The sequence below is a fragment of the Danio rerio genome, chromosome 8 (genome assembly GCF_052040795.2).
Source record: "Danio rerio strain M-AB ecotype USA chromosome 8, GRCz13ab, whole genome shotgun sequence".
NCBI classification, from domain to species: Eukaryota; Metazoa; Chordata; class Actinopteri; order Cypriniformes; family Danionidae; genus Danio; species Danio rerio.
In genome coordinates, this window is record NC_141028.1 from 32,005,134 (window position 1) to 32,025,000 (window position 19,867).

Below are 19,867 nucleotides of genomic sequence, written 5' to 3' on the forward strand. Positions count from 1 at the left end.
GTAACACTAGCAAAACGTATGCGTTATAAAACGAAAAAGAATCAATGTAAACGAGGCCTTAGTCACTAACATCATCATCAGCAATTAAGGTATGCTGGATGGCTGCTTCGCACTCAGGGCTGTTTATGGTAATAGGGAGAGATTTCAATAATAGGCTTGACTTTCCCCCATTGATGACATGTTCAAAGGAAGAATGTCAACCAAAGTCTTCCTGCAGACTGTTTTTATTAAGTGTGATCATAAAAAAATATAATTAATAAATGTTTAGAATTAGAGGCTGGTTATACTCGCACACTGTTGCCACACAGCTGTTTTTAAAGTCCTTATTATAGGGATTTTTGCATAATAGGACCCCTTATAAGTCCATATGAGCATTGATCTGTTTTTTTCTTTTTCTACACTGACGTTAAAATTTGTCAAAGCGAGATCAGTGATATAAGGAGATGTAAGACAGAGTAATAGTCGACCTGACTCACCTTGCTCAAAATGAAATATCGAATGACGAAGAAGAGCAGGCCAGACATGAGACCAGACAGCAAAGGTGAGATGAACCACGAGGAAACTGCATCACACAAACAGCAATTATTAAATCAATAACACGCCACAGTAATGACGCATTTCACTGCTGGAGGCAGAAAGGCCAACAGGCCATGATAAATAAATTACACATCTTAGATAGAATAGCATTGACAACATAAATGAGAAAATGTCACTCTAGGGAACAATACATAAACACACACACAGAATATTGCTTGAGGTTGGACAAATGTGTAATGTTCCTTAGTGTTGAATGCTCATCAATGAGAATAACACTGGGAAATATTGTTACAATTTAACTAAACACTTTAAAATAGATTAAAATAAAATAAAAAATCTTTATTTCAATGATGCTAAGTGGTTTAATTTGTTGTGACTAAAAAATCAGGGTTATTCCACAAAATATTACTGTTATATAATACAAACATGTACAGCTACGGAATTTAAAACACTGGTATTGTCTTGTCCAATGATCAATAAAAACTCAAAACATTGTGCTGTTTTTGTTATGCTCCCTGGCAATATTTTTATAGTAATTTAGAAAAATGTCCTGCATTTTTTTTACACAATAAAACTAAATTACATTTTACTCAAGCATATAACTTAAACATAAATCCAGAGAATCTGAGAATTTTCAAGGAGTCTATATACTCTTTGGCTGTCCATTAATGCCTTGTTGATTTGGTAAAATATAAAAATATAAACTATACACATTTTGGTGGTAATCATGATTTATATTATTATGATTGATGATATATGATTGATTATTAGATGGACCAAGTTGAAAAGACAAGCATTTATTTTACACCTTTTAAAGTAAAAAAAGTTGAGATTTTATCAATTTAAAGGGATAGTTCACCCAAAAATCTAAATTCTGCCAACCTTCAATCAACAACCTGTTTGAGTTCCTTCTTCTTTGAAACAAAAGAAGATATTTAGAAAGATCTTGGAAACTTGTAACCATTGACATCCAGAGCATTTTTTTTTCTACTTTGGCTTTGAATTCTTCAAAGTATCTTATTTTGTGTTCCCCAGTAGGGATGCAACTATTCTAGATTTAGGTTGTATGATTATAGTCTAAAGAATAATCATGGTTTCATGGTTATCACGATTATTATGTATTCATTAATTTCAAAACATAACACTTTTGAAATTCACATGAAAACTCCTAATATTTTAAAATGTTATTTATTTCTGCTCAGTAACTAAAGAATACAGCACAAAATAATAATAAAAAAAAAACAAATAATAGTCCATTTCTTTCTTTGGACTTAATTTATTTGGAAGTAATAATTTTACACTGAACAATGAATAAATAAATGAATAAATAATTAAATGAATAAATAAATAAATAAAAATAAGAATTAATAGATAAAATTATTTGTCTAATGTAAATCTAAGCTTCATATTAGCCAAGTATTTTCCTTTTAAAGAGAACAAATGTGGTCAAAGGCTGCTAAACCTCTGTCTGAAAGGCACTTTTGATCAACTATTACACAATTGTTTAGTATTTTTATTTAGTCTTATTTCTTTTTGGACTAAAAATATATTCCATGCAAAGTATAAAGCTGACCAGTCAGTTCTTGTCACGTGACTTGCGGTGCGCTCACTGCATTTTTTCAACTAGGTGCGCCTGGAAAGTGTGAGCATGGCGCTCCCAATATGTGCCTCCATTGAAAATAACGAAATTGCATGCACAAAAGACACGATATGAGAATGGCCTTTAGTTAATAGCCTCAGCTCCAGTTTGCATGCATATTAGCCTTGGTATTCAAGCTCGAAAATTTAAACTAACGCACAGTTGGCATAAATTTGTTTATTTGCAGCAGTCATGTTCCATGCAGAAACGTGGTGTTGAGAAGCCTTTATGATTAGTTAACTGTGATAAATTAAATTGCAGTTAATAGTGAAACCGGTTAATCTTTGCATCCGTATTCACCAGAAAAAATAAATTCATGAAGGTTTGGAACCATTTCGAAGAGAGCAAACTGTGAGAAAGTTTAAATTTTTGAGTAAACTCTCCCTTTAATTAATCATCACTGAAATAAAAAAATAAATAAAAATCTTTGTTAAATAGAAAATTCAAAAGAACAGCATTTTTTTGATTCTGAATTTTTGTTACATCATAAGTGTCTTAATTTACTAATTTAATTCTGGATTTAATCAGAACATTCCGAGTGATGTATTTATTTAGAAAATATTTTTAAAATATTAATTAGATAGCAGAAACAGTAACAGATTTTATAAATATACTGTACATTAAAGGTTCAACATTTCCTGGCATGCAATTACATACCATAGCATGATAAATTATTATAATTTTTTTTACCAATTTTGACTAACTGCATCCACTGTACTCCTTTAGTGCCAATAGCAACCATGGAGAAGCCAATAGTAGATCCCACAATGCAATGAGTTCCAGAAATGGGCAACTTCAGAAAAGAGGCGATGAGCTGCCAAACCGCAGACCCTGAAAGAGACAGGAAAATGAGTGGGAGGTGGAGCAACGAAAAAAGCCTTTCTGCCATATGTTCTCCTCCCTTCTGCCTTCAGTCCAATCTCTACGGGATACTATAAAACATTACAATGTAGCCATTCATTATTAAAAGACATCAGAGATTTTGTTCACAATAAAATGAAAATTCTGTCATCATTTACTCCCCCTCACGTTGTACCAAACCACATAAAATGTTTGTTGATCTTTGCAATATAATTGTATGTAATTAGAATAAAATGCTTAATTTAAAAGCCAAAACTTAAACACTTCATAACATTCATAAAAAGAGCAAATATGGAGTTAATCCACATAAATTAAGCATTTTAAATCAAAGTCCCCTGAATAAAAAATTGTTGAACAGATTCAGTGCGTTTTTACACAATATCATTAGCTACGTTTCCATCCACCAATTTTTATGCACATTTTGTATAAGCGTGTAAAAAACAGTTGATTAAAAACAGCAAGATCTATTTTGAGTTTAAAAAAAACTTTTTATTCAGTATGAAAAAATTGCATAAACTACGATAGAAACAGTTTTACCGAACAAATTCCAGTATACGCACTAAATGTCATGTGATTTTGTTACAAAAGATCATGTGTTGATAAAAATGTGCGTGAATGGAAAAACCAGAAGGTTCACCGCATTGTAAAGCAGCAAAAATTTTGCCTTGGTCTTTCTAAAATGCCTAATCATCCCAGCATTAGTGTTATTATATTATTAATTACCTCCAGAACTATCAAGAGTTATATCAAAGTATCACTGTGCTCCGCGTCTAATGACTTCAAACACCACCACGTTAACATACAGTACAGTCTTCTGAAGAACAAGTAATTTATTAAATGAGAAAAAGATTGACACAGCTTATCCTACCTCAATAAATTCCATTTTTACTGTTGATATTTGGCACCAATTAATCAGGAAGTGACAATTTTGTTCTCTTTGACTCATTGGATGGAAACGCTGCTTTTTCAAACAAAAATTAAAGCTTTTTTAGGAAGAGCAAATTTTGAAAACAATACTGTTATTGTCTTTTGTATACTACCAAATGGATGTGATTTTGTTAAAAATTACACGTACTGTATATGTATTGTGCGTTTAGTCTACCCTGTTTTAGTACATTGGTATTTAAACACATACTTATGTGTTTTTTATTTACACTCCAAACCACATTTTTTATTAACATAAAAAAATGACGTTTTGTTCAAACTACTCATTTAACTACCCATTTAAAATGAGCTGCAACAACAATTCTGGAGTTTTTTGGGAACAAACATAACTGTTTTACGTTCAATGCATTTTTTTTTATTTGTAAAAACTAATAAGTTAACTTAAATCCTTAATGTTGTCTCCAAACAAATCAATTGTGTGGAAACCAGCTGTTTTTACAGTGCACTTATATAGTAACATTAGAGAGCAAACTATGTTTACAGCATTCTGAGTATGGCTGCAATAAACATTTAGTTTAAAAAATTGTTAGAAGGCTAAATTATTAGTAGTAATGACAAATTTTGGCTGATTCTGATAACGAATACATTTTCATATTATATTAATAAACATTACAGGGCTGCACGATATTGGAAAAAAAAAATCAATATTTCGTTTTTTCACTATATATATTGTGATATGAATACAATTTCCCCAGATGACTTGAATAGCTCTATTTGGAAAGAAATAATTCATTTAGATTGATTGGGGTGATTTTGTAAGGGTGTGAAGCCTGTATAAAAATAAACAGAGCAACGAAAAATGCTTTATGGTTTTGCGCGGAGTCAAACAGTACACAGGTACAGAAATTGAATAATGAAATGTAAAATAACACTTTATAGTCTGCATTGTATTAATAATTCAGTAAAATTGTACTTCATTAAAGTTACCAAAGTACTTTTTGTGGCTGAATGATTTACACTCTCTTGAAATAACTTTAAAACACATGAAAATGATAAAGTTTCACTCTGTTAATGGTATATTTTACAATGACATAGATGCTGAAACAATATTGTGCAGCCCTATTATATTATATTATATTATATTATATTATATTATATTATATTATAATATATTATACTATATTATATTCGTAAACCTTATATAAGCTGATAAACACAAGTCTTGGGTGTGATTTCTGATTCCTTCCAAAAATAAAAAGGCAAACAAATAAAGAGGACAATTAACTTTATTTTTTAAAACTTAATTGCAGAGAATAAGGAAACTACAAGCGACCATCCAAATGATTGATTTTGATCAGTTATTTACAAAATGCAGTTCTTATGTCTCTGTTGGAAAAATCCATGATTTATTCACTTTAACAGATCTTGCCAATAATTTTATTATATTATTGATGACTTATATTGCTGATATATTGTATTCCCAGAGACTAATGAGCATGCTTTGATCTTTCATTTCTATAGCTTTTCCAACGGAGTCATATATAACCTAACTAAATAATAAATCATGATTAGTTTTTGTAAATGTCAAATTATTTTACATAACATAATTACAATTACTTTATAATTGCAACATTAGCAAGATCTCCTTTCTTGCTACTTTATAATTCATTAAATAAAATTAAGCTCTAACTCCATCTGAAAGCAATGCTGACACTTTTTGTTCAATGTTTATTACTGTTTTTCAGCTGCTTAATGTAAAGCAATCTACTGTATAACATGCTATATGAATAAACGTGACATGACTTTACTAAAGCACTAAATTGCAAAGCTTGTGCAAACATCCAACCTACTAGGATCAGATGGTTCTTTATGGTTCTCACCAATGTAATTTTGTTGTATATATTAAGGAGAAAGCAAGCAGCATATTTTTACATGTTCATCCACAACTCTGTCAGCAATATGGGCGCTTTGTTAACAGTAAACTGCTGCTAACCCATATTGAGCTTTTCACACCCGAACCAAGAATAAAAACACTTGCCAAAGTATAAACACTGGATGACAGAATTTCCATCTTGAGTAAGCTAAATTTATAAAAACTCCCAAAGACGTGTGATTTCATTAAAAACTGAAAGCATCCATTTGATAACAGAAATTTTTTAAACCAATTTCTCTGTAGTACTTAAGTTATTGTCTCTATTAAGTAGTTGCTTGTTAGCATCTCTATTATTAACATATTAGCAGTTTATAAGCAGTGTTGGGTAAAGTTACTTTTAAAACTTATATATAACAAGTTTAAGCCTTAATCTTAATTTCTTTTAAAAAAAATAAAATAAAATACTTTCACATTACTCTCCTTAAAAAGTAACTAAGTAATAGGGCTGCACAATATATTGTTTTAGCATCGATATCGCAATGTGTGAATATGCAGTAGTCCCATCCCAGGATCTGCAATATGAGTTGTGATTACAATGACCACCACATTTCAGAACATGATTTGTGGAGTTATAGCTAATGTGAACCCTAATAGAGAAAAAGATTTTCATTTGGATGTGTTTTAAGGAACTGGGACTAAGACATCAAGCGAATAACTAAGAAATTCACAAAGATTGTATTGTATTAAATTATTTATACAATAAAGACAATTCAATGTTATTTGATTAATGTTGAATTTATGTTCTAAGACTCCACAGAAAATTATAAAAGATTATCTTTGTTTTATTGAATTAATCTATGCTTGCAAATGGCTTTTGTTTTATGTAGATGTATGAATTCTTTTATGTCACTTTTTGTGAAATTATATTCATATCGCCATGTATATCGCAGAAAAACAAAATATCGCATTGTCCATTTTTTCCACTATCATGCAGCCCTACTAAGCAACTTATTTAGTAACTAAAAAAAAAAAAACGAAGTGACTCACAATAGTAATATATTACTTTTAAAAGTAACTTTTAGCCCAAACAATTTATTTCCCAAACTAACAAAGTTTTACTTTAGAATAGGAAACAGAAACTTCCGACCGTCAACTTGGTGTGTCCTAGCCCTTACACCCCTAATCAGAACAAATATGTAAACTTAACTACTAGATTATAGTCTTGTCACGATACTGTAATTTCTGTAATTTCGGTAATCAGTACAGAAATTAACAACGTTTATTCCCTGCTAACATTTGAACACATCCTTATAGCATTTCAAAGCCGCGAAGATCAGCTAGACTGTCTATAGCGATCAGTTAATGGATGGACAGATCTTCAAGGTTCTGAAACATAACAGTGTCCCTATATCTGTGTTTGCACTCTGTGAACACCAGTAAAGTGCAGTGAACTGATAACCTTCAAGGCCAATCACAGTGATTTCTGTTGAGCACATGAACACAATGGGCAATCAGCAGTGTTTAAGTACACGCTCAACAGCAATCAAATGTTAAAACGGAAAAATGGCCGCTTTTAAAACTTCCAGATTGATACCAAAATAAAGTATAAAGACAACACTACTACCTTAATAAGCAGCAATTTTTTGAGGCAAAAGTTAAAAGCTGTGCCCAAAATCTCATAGTCGTCAAGTAGGTACAAAATTTAAACAATTAGAAAAGTGTTCTATACAGTATAATTAGAAATAGTGTGAATGGAATTTGGATATAGTACATCTACCATTTGTCTGACAGCTGTGTAGCTTCTCTCCCTTATATATTCTCTTTTGCTGCACTATGGGAAAGCAAAGCGCCACTGGATGCGCACTTCAGAATCTTCCTGGAAGTAACAGAACTTCCTACCAACTGTTTTTCAAATACTGTGAATTTAGACTGCTAACAAACTGTTTTTACATACAATAAGTATGCGATTTCAGAAGTAATGTAATTTAATGTGTATTTATATAGCGCATTTATTGTGTATGGCCATACACCCAAAGTGCTTCACAATCATGAAGGGGGGGGGGTCTCTCCACACCACCATCAGTGTGCAGCATCCACTTGGATGATGCGATGGCTGCCACAGGACAATGGAGCCAGTGCGCTCACCACACACCAGCTATTGGTGGAGTGGAGAGACAGTGATAGAGCCAATTCGGTGGAAAGGGATGATTGGGAGGCCATGATCGTAAGGGCCGATAGAGGGACTTTGGCCAGGACACCGGGGTTACACCCCTGCTCTTTCACGAGAAGAGCCATGGGATTTTTAATGACCAAAGAGAGTCAGGACCTCGGTTTAACGTCTCATCTGAAAGACGGCGCCCACTGACAGTGTAGTGTCCCCTTCACTTTTACTGGGGCATTAGGACTCACACAGACTACAGATTGAGCGCCCCCTGCTGGCCTCACTAACACCACTTCCAACAGCAACCTAGTGTTCCCTAGTGGTCTCCCATCCAGGTACTGACCAGGCTCAGCCCTGCTTAGCTTCAGTGAGTAACCGGTCTTGGGCTGCAGGGTGACATGGCTGTGGCTGATGCACAGTTTAATTTCGAGACTGAAACCTTAAAATAAAGTGTGATAAATTTTTTGGAAGTGATTTCTTAAAAACTCGGCATTAATAAAAAGTATATGATCAAAAATGTCATCAAAAGCAGTTACATGTAGTTTGTAGTAGTATAAAGCTATGTAATTACATGTAGTAACATGTAATAGAATTCATTTAAATAAGTTAATCAAGTTTCAATGCAACATTAAATAACTTGTAAAGTTAAATTGCTTCAACTTCAAAATGTAAAAGCAGCAACAACTTTTTTTTTCACAGTGGTTACAACTACCAGAATCCGGCAGCCAACATTGAACAAACAAATGCCTCAGTAAGCTTCTCCATCGTTAATCTTCGCAATGACACATTGAGCTTTCAACTTTAAATGAGCCATCACTTACCGACCATGGCGCTGACCTCTCCCGCCATCAGTATGGGCACTGTGTCATTGTACAAACTGACGTCTATAATTCCCTTCCGGATGGTTTCCCCGACCTTGGCACCAAGGAGCATGGAGCCCAGGGTCTCAAATATGGATGCCAGAATGCAGGCCTGACGTAGCGTCACCACTCCTGACCCCACCGCCGTCCCAAATGAGTTGGCCACGTCATTGGCTCCCACCGAAAATGCCAGGATGAAGGCTATAATGAAGCCAATCACCACCATCCACAGATACGATTCCAAATCCATCTTGGTGTTTGTGCACGTAAAGCTTCTGAAAGAATCCAAGACAAACTCGAACTACAAAGAAGTGGAATAAGGTGCTGTACTATGAAGGTCGTTTTCCTTCACTTGTGTGTTTTTTGTTTTATTTCTCCCAACTTTCCCCTAGCTAAAGAGAGTTTTTTGGGAAGAGGCACACTGCTAACTAAAGCGTTTAACCTCAGTCTGTTGAGTGCAGTGCGGTGAAGGCAGGAGAGAGCATTCCATTGTTTGGCCCTCAAAGTGTCCCGTCCACAAAGACGCCTTCAGCTGTCAAAACAAGAGAGATGGGGACATCATTACACAATGTTCACACTGACAGGTGGAATAAAAGATCAGAGGAAATGAAGCTGTTTAACAAACAGGTTTCGGGAAGACAAACAAAATGTTAAAGCAGGAAAGAAATATTATATAAATACAATAATAGAACACTTTGTACTACATGATATTGGAAAAATCTGATATTGCTTTATTTTATTTTTCTGCAATAAACTTTGTGATATGAATACAGTTTCACAAGACAAGTTTAGCACTATTTTGTGGTTTTCTGGGCAGTCTAACAGTATTCAGGTAGAACAATTAAATAAATCGCACTGCAAAAAATGCTTTTCTAACTTTTTTTTGTTTGTTTCTAGTCCAAATATCAAAATATCTAAGCTCAAGTAAAAATATTGTTTAGTTTTCACCATAAAAAAATAAATAAATACAAAAATAAAAATAAATAAAAAAGTGAAAATTAGGAGTTTTTTTTGTTGCATGTTATTATAATATTATCTGCCAGTGGAGTCTGTGAAATAATCTTGGTTTCGCTTTGACATGTAGATATTTGGGCTAGAAACAAGACAAAAAATTCTAAGTAAGAAAAGTTTTTTTTTAAGCATAAATCATATAAATTCCATATAAATACAGTGATTAAATGCAATTCTGTAACTCCTGGTCAACTAGAATTCAGACTGGACATTACATATCTTTGAGATGTTACTATTGCAAATAAGCACATTGCGATATTATTTGCTGAAACGATATATTGTGCAGCCCTACTTTGTACATATCAAAATAAAGTGTTGAACATGATAGAAAACATCAAATAGTATGTAAAAAAGGTGCCTACTGTTTAGGTCAAAATTACTTATCAACCCCAATAAAACTTTCACATGCATTTATATTTAGAAAATGTTTAAACAACGACAAAATCTAAATAAAGAAAGTAACTAACTTTAAATGGTACATTTTGGTCTAATAATTTTTCAAATATACAATGCAAAAGAGAGCCTAGATCACAATAACAAACAGTCAAACAAGAAGCTCCTTATAAGAAAATATGTATTAGTGTATTAATCTTGAGAATTCCTTGGGGGGGCTGTGAAAATTCTTTCTGAAGCAATACCAAGTTAGGAACCAAATATTGATTATTAGTTGTTTTTATAAACCTTAAACTTTTTTTAAAACAAAAAAGAGATATCAATACAAAGCTTTAACAGGATTTTAATAAACAGATCTCAAGAAATCTATGTTTAAATACAGCTTAAATCATTTATAAACATTTTTCTAGTAATTACAATAAGTCAAATAACAACACAGGTAAAAGTATAAATTACAAAATTAAGATTTAGTCACTTAAAATGCTATTCAGGAACTAAATATTGGTTGGTGGTTATTCTAAACTAGGGAAAAAAATGTTTAATAGTTTGTTTTTTTGTTTTTAACAAAGACACTGAGTACAGCCAGAAACTCACAAAATCCAGATTACTCAATAATATAAACCTCAAGTAATCTTTCAGATCAAAATTAGTCAGACAGCAAAATGAAAATATAAAAAAGTTAAAATAAAGTTAATATTACTAAATCGGAAAAAGCTATCTACCAAAAGAACTAAACATTAATTTGTAGTCAGTTTCTATAATTTGTAATAAAAAATACATTCTATAATTGTAGAACAACATGAAATAAGAACACACAAGAAATAAACCTTTGGGATGAATCCAATACAGTTGAAAACATTGATTTGAACTGCAGGTTTCTAACTATCTGGATCTTTCCTTTGCAATTATTTTCTAAAAATGTAAGAGAAATCAGTGTTTTCCACCACAATAAACACAGCAGAAGGTAGCTCTTGACAAAACCAGCTTAGGACAGAATCACGTCTCTTCCTTCAAAGATGTCAAAATAATCAACATTACACTGTTGGCAAAAACAGTAAAATCATGTGGTAACAGGATTAATAATGAGAAATTTGACTACAATCGAACATTTCAACAGATTACATAAAGATTATGACGATACTATGACGTGTTTGATTTTTATTGTCTAAAAAATACCTAAATCAAAAATTTTAAAAGCTACAATAATCACCTGATAAGCTGAAATCAACCCAGTATGACAACATGAATGCAAGTCCACAAAATCAAATGCATCCAAAGTCTGAAACAAGCCAATAAAGACGAATCAGACAGAAAAGCACTTACATTAACTGACCACCTCACGCTCCAACACAGAGGGCCAAGCGTTCAGGTGCGACCGGGACACAATGTGACTAAAAACACAGTCCATAACAGACCGCAAAACAATAGCTCCTGCTTCACACCTCCTCTCGGTTCTTGGCTTGGCTTCAGGTCTGCGTGTCCCACCGAAACACAGCAAGCAGAGCTGCAGCTGCACTGTGAAACAGCAGCGAGTCCCAGCTCCTAATACCTGCTTACAGCCTCCAACCTTCCTGCTTTCCCCGCTGTAAGATTCTTAGTGGGTCAAATTCACTGGAAAACGGCAGGTCTGTAAATGGGCCACTATGTGCTTGCTGAAATCTGATCAGCGCTGTTTATCGGAACGACTGATCCCACACCACGGGGGGACGGGACGGTATTTAGAGCATCAGTCAAGCAGCTGATGACTGGACGGACTTTAAAGCATTACAAAGACACAGTATACCATGGTATAGTGACGTCAAGAACCATCACCTGTAAAATTACAGAGCGTCCTCGACCACAGGCTTAACCTGCAATGCAGAGGGTGGAAACAGATAAATAAATAAATCACCGCTCTGAAGCGATACAGAAGTCAACGCAAGGTTTTGACAACGGTGCATTCTTACGCCTCAGTGAGCCTTTTGTTTAAAGGGAATTAAATGTAAACAGTGCGAAATCCAGACTAATACATGCTCAAGGTATTTACAGGAGTCCCGTGAATGGCAACACCTCACGTATCAAATATCACATGGTTGTTGACTTTGGCACAAAAGATGGTCTGTGTGGCGGTTTTGGTTAAGTTTAGTCAGCCTTATATGTTGACAAGGGGACTTTTAGGAAACCTGTTTGATATTCAGTGTTTTGTGATTTAATCTGGTGCAGAGATTATATGCTTTGACCATAAATAATAGAAGTGGGGATGTACCTTTGCTTAAAGTGCGACAAGTACAACCAAAAGCCCCAGGACAACTGGGCTAAATGCAGCAGTGCAGGCCGTATGCTCTAATAACCGCACATGAAGTGGCATTCAAACCAGTTTAAAAAAAGAAAACAAAAACACAAAACTAAAAATCAAAAATTATTGGGCTCAAGTTTTTGGGCAAAATGTTAATATCTGATTTAGTCTATAATGACATTTTCTTTTAAGAAAATGCATCGTTATTTTCCTTTGTTGTGATTAAAAATCTTTATTTTACCAAATATTGCTAGATATAATATTAAGACAAAAAATAATTAAGGTAAAATATTATTATTGTGGTGTCTAAAAATGAATATAAACCAAGCAATTTTTGTCATTTTATATTTACAAGAAAAATTACAAGAGATTTTTTTTATTTAGAAGAATATCATACTGTATAGTTTACAGAATAAAGCAAAAATCCCTTTTAACACCCATCTATAAATCCCAAATCCAGACAAGCTGAGATTGTTATTAAATCGCTGATAAAGCATTTACAAGTTACAAAATATTTACATTTTAAATAACTAATTTTACTAAAATATTAAAGGGATTGTTCACCCAAAATTTGTAATTCTTCCATTTATTGAACTTGACATGTTCCAAACCATTTTTTTGTAACATAAAATAAGTTATTTTAAAAAATGTTGGAACATTGACATCCATAGTATAAAAAACAAATTCTATGGAAGTCAATTTTTCAAAATAGCTTTTTTTTTTGTACTGAAGGGTGAATAAATGACAAAAGAATTTTAATTTAAGGCTGAGCTTTCTCTTTAAGCAAGGGGTTCCCAAATAGGTACGGGCCCGTATAAGATGCTGATGGTATGTTAACTGTGGATAAAAATATCACGGTTTCACGATATTGTGATAAATAAATTTTATACTGAGAAACATTTTAAATATTTTGGAGCAGTATACAGGGTTTCTACAGGTTTCATTAAGTCCAATTTAAGACTTTTAAAGACCATTTTAAGACCATAATAAATGAAATTTCAGACTTACACAAGGCTAAACCCTAAAGATTTTTTAATGGCCAAGTTAAAACCTTTAAAAAAAAATACATTTTAAACAAATGTTATTGTAAGGAAGATAATTTAGCCATATCAATAAGTAAACAGAGAATAAATAAATATATTTTTAGAACTTTTATTGAATTATATTGTTAGTGATTGGATGGGTTTTGGCTCAATTGGGTATAGATTTACATGGAAAAATAAAACCTGTTTAAAATGATTTAAGAACTACAACACAATTTCAGTGGATTTAAGACTTTTTAAGACCTAAAATTAGTTTTTTGAAATTGAAGACATTAAGACCCCGCAGATACCCCAAGTAAACATGTTAGGCTAAATAATTCAAATGAATCATTGACTTTAGTCCTAATTTGTTTCAAAAACACAGATTTTTTCTTTCTTTTTTTAAATTACGTCTTTGGATATCTTTTCTGAAAATAATGTTGTCCTAAAGACAAAAAAGTAAATAAAAAAATCTTACATAAACCTTAGGAATGGTATAGCAGAACATTTTGGTGGTTTTAAAACCTTGAATTTCCAAACCGTGGTATACCTTGAAAACAGTTATCCTCCCATGCCTATTTCCAAACATTTTAGCCCGTGACTCTCAAGATAACAACTTCAGTGACTCGCGACCCCATTATCCTCAGAGGTGGTTATAAACACACAAACATTGCACACAACTGTGCACACAAACCAATGGGAACTTTATGAACACAAGCATATTGACAACACAAAAAATGTGTAATAGTCTAACAACCATATGTTGTTGCTTTTCATTTGTTTAACTTAATATTAACCTCACTTTATGGGCACAGGAATGGTACGCACAGCATAAGACCACTCTTGGTTTAATTTTGGAGACCGCCACTTGGAGATCATCGACCATGTTCAGCCTTGACCTTTATTTTTAATCTATGCGAGTACTGTAAGAGTGTCAAAGTTTAACATTGTGCCGTAAAATCAATCTGCTGCAACTAATGCTATTACTGTCATTAATCTAGTGCAATAACCCCAAGGGTTGCAACACAATGGAAAAGAATTGAAAGTCTGATGGCTTTTTATTTGTATGTTGTTGTTTTTTTATGTAACTATTTAAAACTATTTTTATCTTCTGTAGTTTATGAAATAAATATGGTAATTTTAATAGTTTAATGACATATATGAAATTTTTGGAAATTACCAAGTAATCCCCCGATTAAAATAGCAGCTAAAATACTACCATAGAAAACACTTAATTTAAACTACAATAATAAAACATTTCCTTTTTATTTTTATAAATGCAATAGGATAAGCACAAAAATCTGTTAGAAAATGGCCCATCTGGATCCGCATTTCAAAACCAAAACTAATGGTGACTTTTTTTTTTTTTTTTATACTACCACAACCATGTGACATGAGGATAGGGCGATAAGCTGAGACAATTTGGATGAAATTAGACGCTTCGGCTGCTCTCAGAAATATGAGGTCTGTTGGTTTTGGGCCCTTCGGCTCTTTAGCAATCTGTGTAGCAGCTTCGGCGATTCATTTGCTGACAGCTCCTTTCAAAGCACGTTTTTCATACAACTGCTGAACTGAGTCGATTTATGAGAAGACAACCGCCTTATTCAAAGAGATGAAACTGAAATTACCAATAATCTGCATTATTATTTACAAATATTATCTTGTTTAAAATGCTAAAAACTAATCAGTCTGGGATTTCGATTTCAATTTAAAGACACAGTATGTAAAACCAATAACAACAATAATCTGCACTCTTACATATCAAATTTGATCCTGTTTAAAATTGAGAAATCCGATCAATCTGGGATTTACATATAACATACTTAAAAGTTACAGCATTATGCATTTGCCTTTTTAGTGGTAAATACATTGAGCATGGTAGATGAATTCAGGATACTCGGTCATTAAATTCTTTTCATTAATTAAAAGCTTACTGAAAAGGCTGTAACTTTTCAAAATGTACACTTTTGTACCTTTAAACATAAATATTAATACATAATCACAAATCTGTAACTCGCAGTACTTTAAAGGTACAGAGCGTTACTTTTAATGTTCACTTTTGTACCTTTAAAGTACAAATGTGCATTTGTATGGCCTAAAATTTTACTTTTTCAAAAGGTTCCACTAGGGTTGGACAATAATTCAATATCAATATATAAATTGATTTTTAAATAAAAGTTATATAAGCCTGGAGGTAAATACTTTGCAAATTCAGTTTGCAGACATTTGTAGGTACAGACATCCATTGTGTGCGTTCTTGCCAGTTTTTTCCTGGCTTTTCAATAGTCCACATCGATATTGAAATTATATTGTATCGACCGAAGTTAAGAATTATATCTATATATATGATCTAAAATTTTGCCATATCTACCAACCCCAGGTTCCACCCCAGTGACAGGTTTTGTGTCTTTATTTCTGAGAGTGTAGCACACTGCTGTTTTGACATTGACATAGGATTAAAATCAAAGAAAAAAAAAGTTCACACTCCACACAATCCAATAACGCAATCAGATCCTGGTGTACAAAATCAAGTCATTACAACTACAATAGCTGCATCTCAAATGGCACACAATACACTATGTACTTATGCACTCACACACTCAAAAGCATAGTATGTAGTGTTGTCCCAAATGGAACACTAATGTTTTTTGTTTGGAGAATCAAACCATTTCCCTGATGATGTTTGATGGTTGCCAAATTAGCAAAATATATGGCCAATCTATCAAAAAATACCTGACATGAGTATAAACGCATTTACCATCAGGAGGCGCTATAAATCACTGTCAAAGGAAAATTTTGCTTTCACAATAAAAATGAAGTAATCCAATGTCAGTGCAAGAAAGCTCCCCCCCTTCCGCTACGCGAGCAAAGCAGCGGCTGTTGAGTGCATAAAGTGTCAAACAATCCACACTTCATTTTTCCGGTTGAATAAGTGCATCATTTGGGTATTTAAAGTGCACTTGATATTTTTAGAGCTTTCAGTGTGAACACACTACTTACATTATTGTATAAAAAGCGTAAAATAGTGCATAAGTATGCGATTTGGGATCCATCTCATTTCTTACAATAGAAAAAAAAATCCCGACCTCTGTTTCATGCATAATTTAAAGGGAAAGGTAAAAAAAAAAACTTACATTTATTTATATATAAACTGATATTGATTCAAATTTTTTACGCCATTCCAAACTTGCATGACTGACTGTCTTCTACTAATCAGTTTTAGTTACTGCCGACTCTCCATTGTAAGGAAACCATTTTTAAAAGATCTACTTTCATGTTCAACTGAAGAAAGTCAGTCATTCAGGATTTGGATCAAGCAATTATGACAAAATCCTTATTTTTAACATCTTTAATGCTGATACATAACACAACAACACATAGGCAAACCTATAATGCCATCGATATTTTTCACACAGTGTTCATAATCCCACTCAACGGTTCATGATGCATTTCACAGCTCTACGCGGATTTTAAAAAATTCCATGACATTAAAGTTGAGACAATGCATGATATTCAACACCATGAACTCATGGAGAGCAAATCAAGCACTGGGAGAAAAATATCACCACAGTGCGGAGCCCTGTAGCAAAACAGGACAAAAAATGGCTTATTAAGTGATGCAGAAACAATTGAAAGGTGTCACAAGTGCAGCATTACATTTTGATCTGTGGCTGTTGCATCATGCAGCTTTCTTTTTATTCATTTAAATATATTTTTTGCCTTAAAAGCAATCACACACACGTCTGTTGCACTTATGAATGAAGCAACCAATCAGAGGTGTTTAGATTAGTCACCTCCTAGTTCTGGAGTTTAATCAACTGCTTATAAATTTTAAATACTCTTCTTAAACTGTAATAAAAAAAAAAACAGATTTACTATGATTTAAAATAAGATATTAAATAGGATATTATTTTGTTTTCAAGAAAGAGTGTTAGTAGATGTAGATGGATTTTTGCTATACCCAACTATTAATACCAAACAAAATGTTTTTAAATAAAATCTAATTCTTCTGATTTAGTGCATTTAAAGCAGTGCATTTAAAGCAGATTTTATTTATAGAAGCCATGTTCAAGAAATAAATTAAGCTTCAGTCGTACATTTAAGTTGAAATATAAATTAATTTGGTTTGGGTTTCCTTAAAACGCTCAGATCTACAAAGTAATTTTAAGATAGATTTGGCAGCTTCAGTGATTTATTCGATTATTTATTTAATGCGTCTGTCTCTCTCTCTCTCTCTCTCTCACTCTCTTTGTGTTCGTGCGTGTGTGTCTGTCGATCTGTGAGTGAATAAGTACTTACATCCTGGCCAAACATGTTTGTTTGTAGCCAAAATACAGGCCATGTCATTCACACACAAAACTTTCTCGGTTATATCCGATTAACCAACCGTATTAATAATTAAGAATTTATTCTATATAAAGTCTATTACTTTAATAAACACCATTTAAAATGTTTTACAAGAGCAAAACAATTAAGAATAATTTTATATGTACAGTTTAAATATAATTTTAAATTGTTTGTTGATAACACTTGGTTTAAATAAAATATAAATATTTAACATAAAAAGCATCAAAGCTACAAGTATTAAGCTGATTAAAAATTGCCCTTAAATAAGTAAAAAATACCCTGATCATTTCTAATCATCAAGCACAGAAAGAGAGTTTTGTCTACTATTTGTGTGAATATGAATAATAGTAATATAAATAAAAATAATAATAAAATGAATACTGGCTAGTGTTTACACAAAGCATTCTCTTGACTGACATGCCCCGTCCGGTATCTGATGTACATACAGAACCTGTTGCATTAGGCACGACACAAGAGAGTGCAGTAAAACTGCGTCTGTACGGACTGCAGCGCTCTAAACTCTAATCGAGTGTACTCACCTTCAGCCTCTGCAGCGCTCACAGTTTCCCCCTTTTTTTAGGAAAGTGGGGTCAGAAAATGGTTTGATAAATGAGAGATGGACAGACTAAATGTGAGGGACTGTGAATGAAATAATGGGCAAATGCTAAATGGATGTGCTGAGTTATGACAGTGAAACCGGAGCAATGAGAACACTCAATGAATTTAAATGAAGCAAAGATCGCAACGTTGTGTGAGATGTAGTGAGGAATTGCCAGATGGAGATGTTCAGACGTGTTGCGGGAGCTCGATTCTCATTGAAAAACCCGTCTCTGCAGTCTAGACTGCTTCTTAAAGAGAGGCAGCAGCATCACAGCATGGCCGGCCAAACAGAAACACGCTTGGTGGCAACGGCGGATGTGATTGGCCATGCAGCGTTGCAAGAAGGAATGACGAGGGAGATCTGGCCAATCAGAGAGAAGGAAGGGTGGGTGATTCCTCTGTCAGAGTCAGGAAAAGGCGTGCAGTCACACCAAGGACATTCAGTGGTGTGTACACGGACTGCTGGCTCCATTATATCTGCATTATGTCTCTCTAAAGGCATTCACTATCAGATGAACACACACAACCTCAAGCAGGAGGACAATTAAGACAACAAATAAAAGAAGCACGGATTCAAGTGTCCTCAGAGTGGAACATGAAAATATATCAATTGATAAAATATTTAAATATTATGGGATATGCAAAGTTTCATGGCACCATAGGCAAAACAAAGTCAATAGCGTGTAGTAGAGCTGCACGATTCTGGCTAAAAAACGATTTTTTTTGCTTAAAATAAAGATCACGATTTTCTCACGATTCTGTAAATGTAAAATAAAGGTTTATATGAGTGGGCTATTATTATTGCTATTTCTCAAACATATGGTAAAAAAAAAAACTATACTAATATTATATGTAGGTCTACTTTTTTTTCTAATGCACAACAATTTGTGTTCGCTAAGAAAGACAAGAGCTTATCAAATGATTGTCGTAGCCTAATCATAACTCTAAAATGCGATATGATTATTTATATGTTGTGCATGCTTTCTGTTTCATTTTCACTGCTAAGCGCTGTTCATACTTCCCGCGCGGCTCTCAAACAATCACTCTGTTCCACAAACTGAATGTTATTTACAACTTTATTACCTGTTATTCACAGCCTATGCAGGTTCTGTTCACTTAAGTAAACTTCATTCACAGGCGCGCACCCGCCCTCTCTGTAGTAACAGCTCATGGTCAGCTGCTCACGTCACGTTTGATTTTGCAGCTGCGAATACATCCTTACAAGAAGACAGAAATGGCACTTTTGGGTGAAATATACCTCATAAATACAGTATGTGATGCTTTCAACACCACTGGTGTCCACGTTGCTGAACAACATTTGCAAAACAACGTGAAGACTTGTGCGGTCGTCTTTATTCAATGGTTTATATTTATCTTATAAAATATAATTCTGTAACTTTTAT

At 33.3% G+C, this 19,867-nt stretch overlaps 1 protein-coding gene across 13 annotated transcripts in view; it reads right to left on the bottom strand.

Moving 5' to 3' along the window:
- Nucleotides 1–19,867, bottom strand: part of slc20a2 (solute carrier family 20 member 2) — a 117,617-nt gene that overhangs the window by 40,360 nt on the left and 57,390 nt on the right. For 8 of the 13 annotated variants that reach the window (NM_001442378.1, NM_001442379.1, NM_001442380.1 and 5 more), the window contains 3 exon segments: nucleotides 477–562; nucleotides 2,867–3,007; nucleotides 8,778–9,348. In NM_001442378.1, coding sequence (NP_001429307.1) covers nucleotides 477–562; nucleotides 2,867–3,007; nucleotides 8,778–9,066 — 516 coding nt within the window. In that variant the 5' untranslated portion in view covers nucleotides 9,067–9,348. 13 annotated transcript variants of the gene reach the window in all.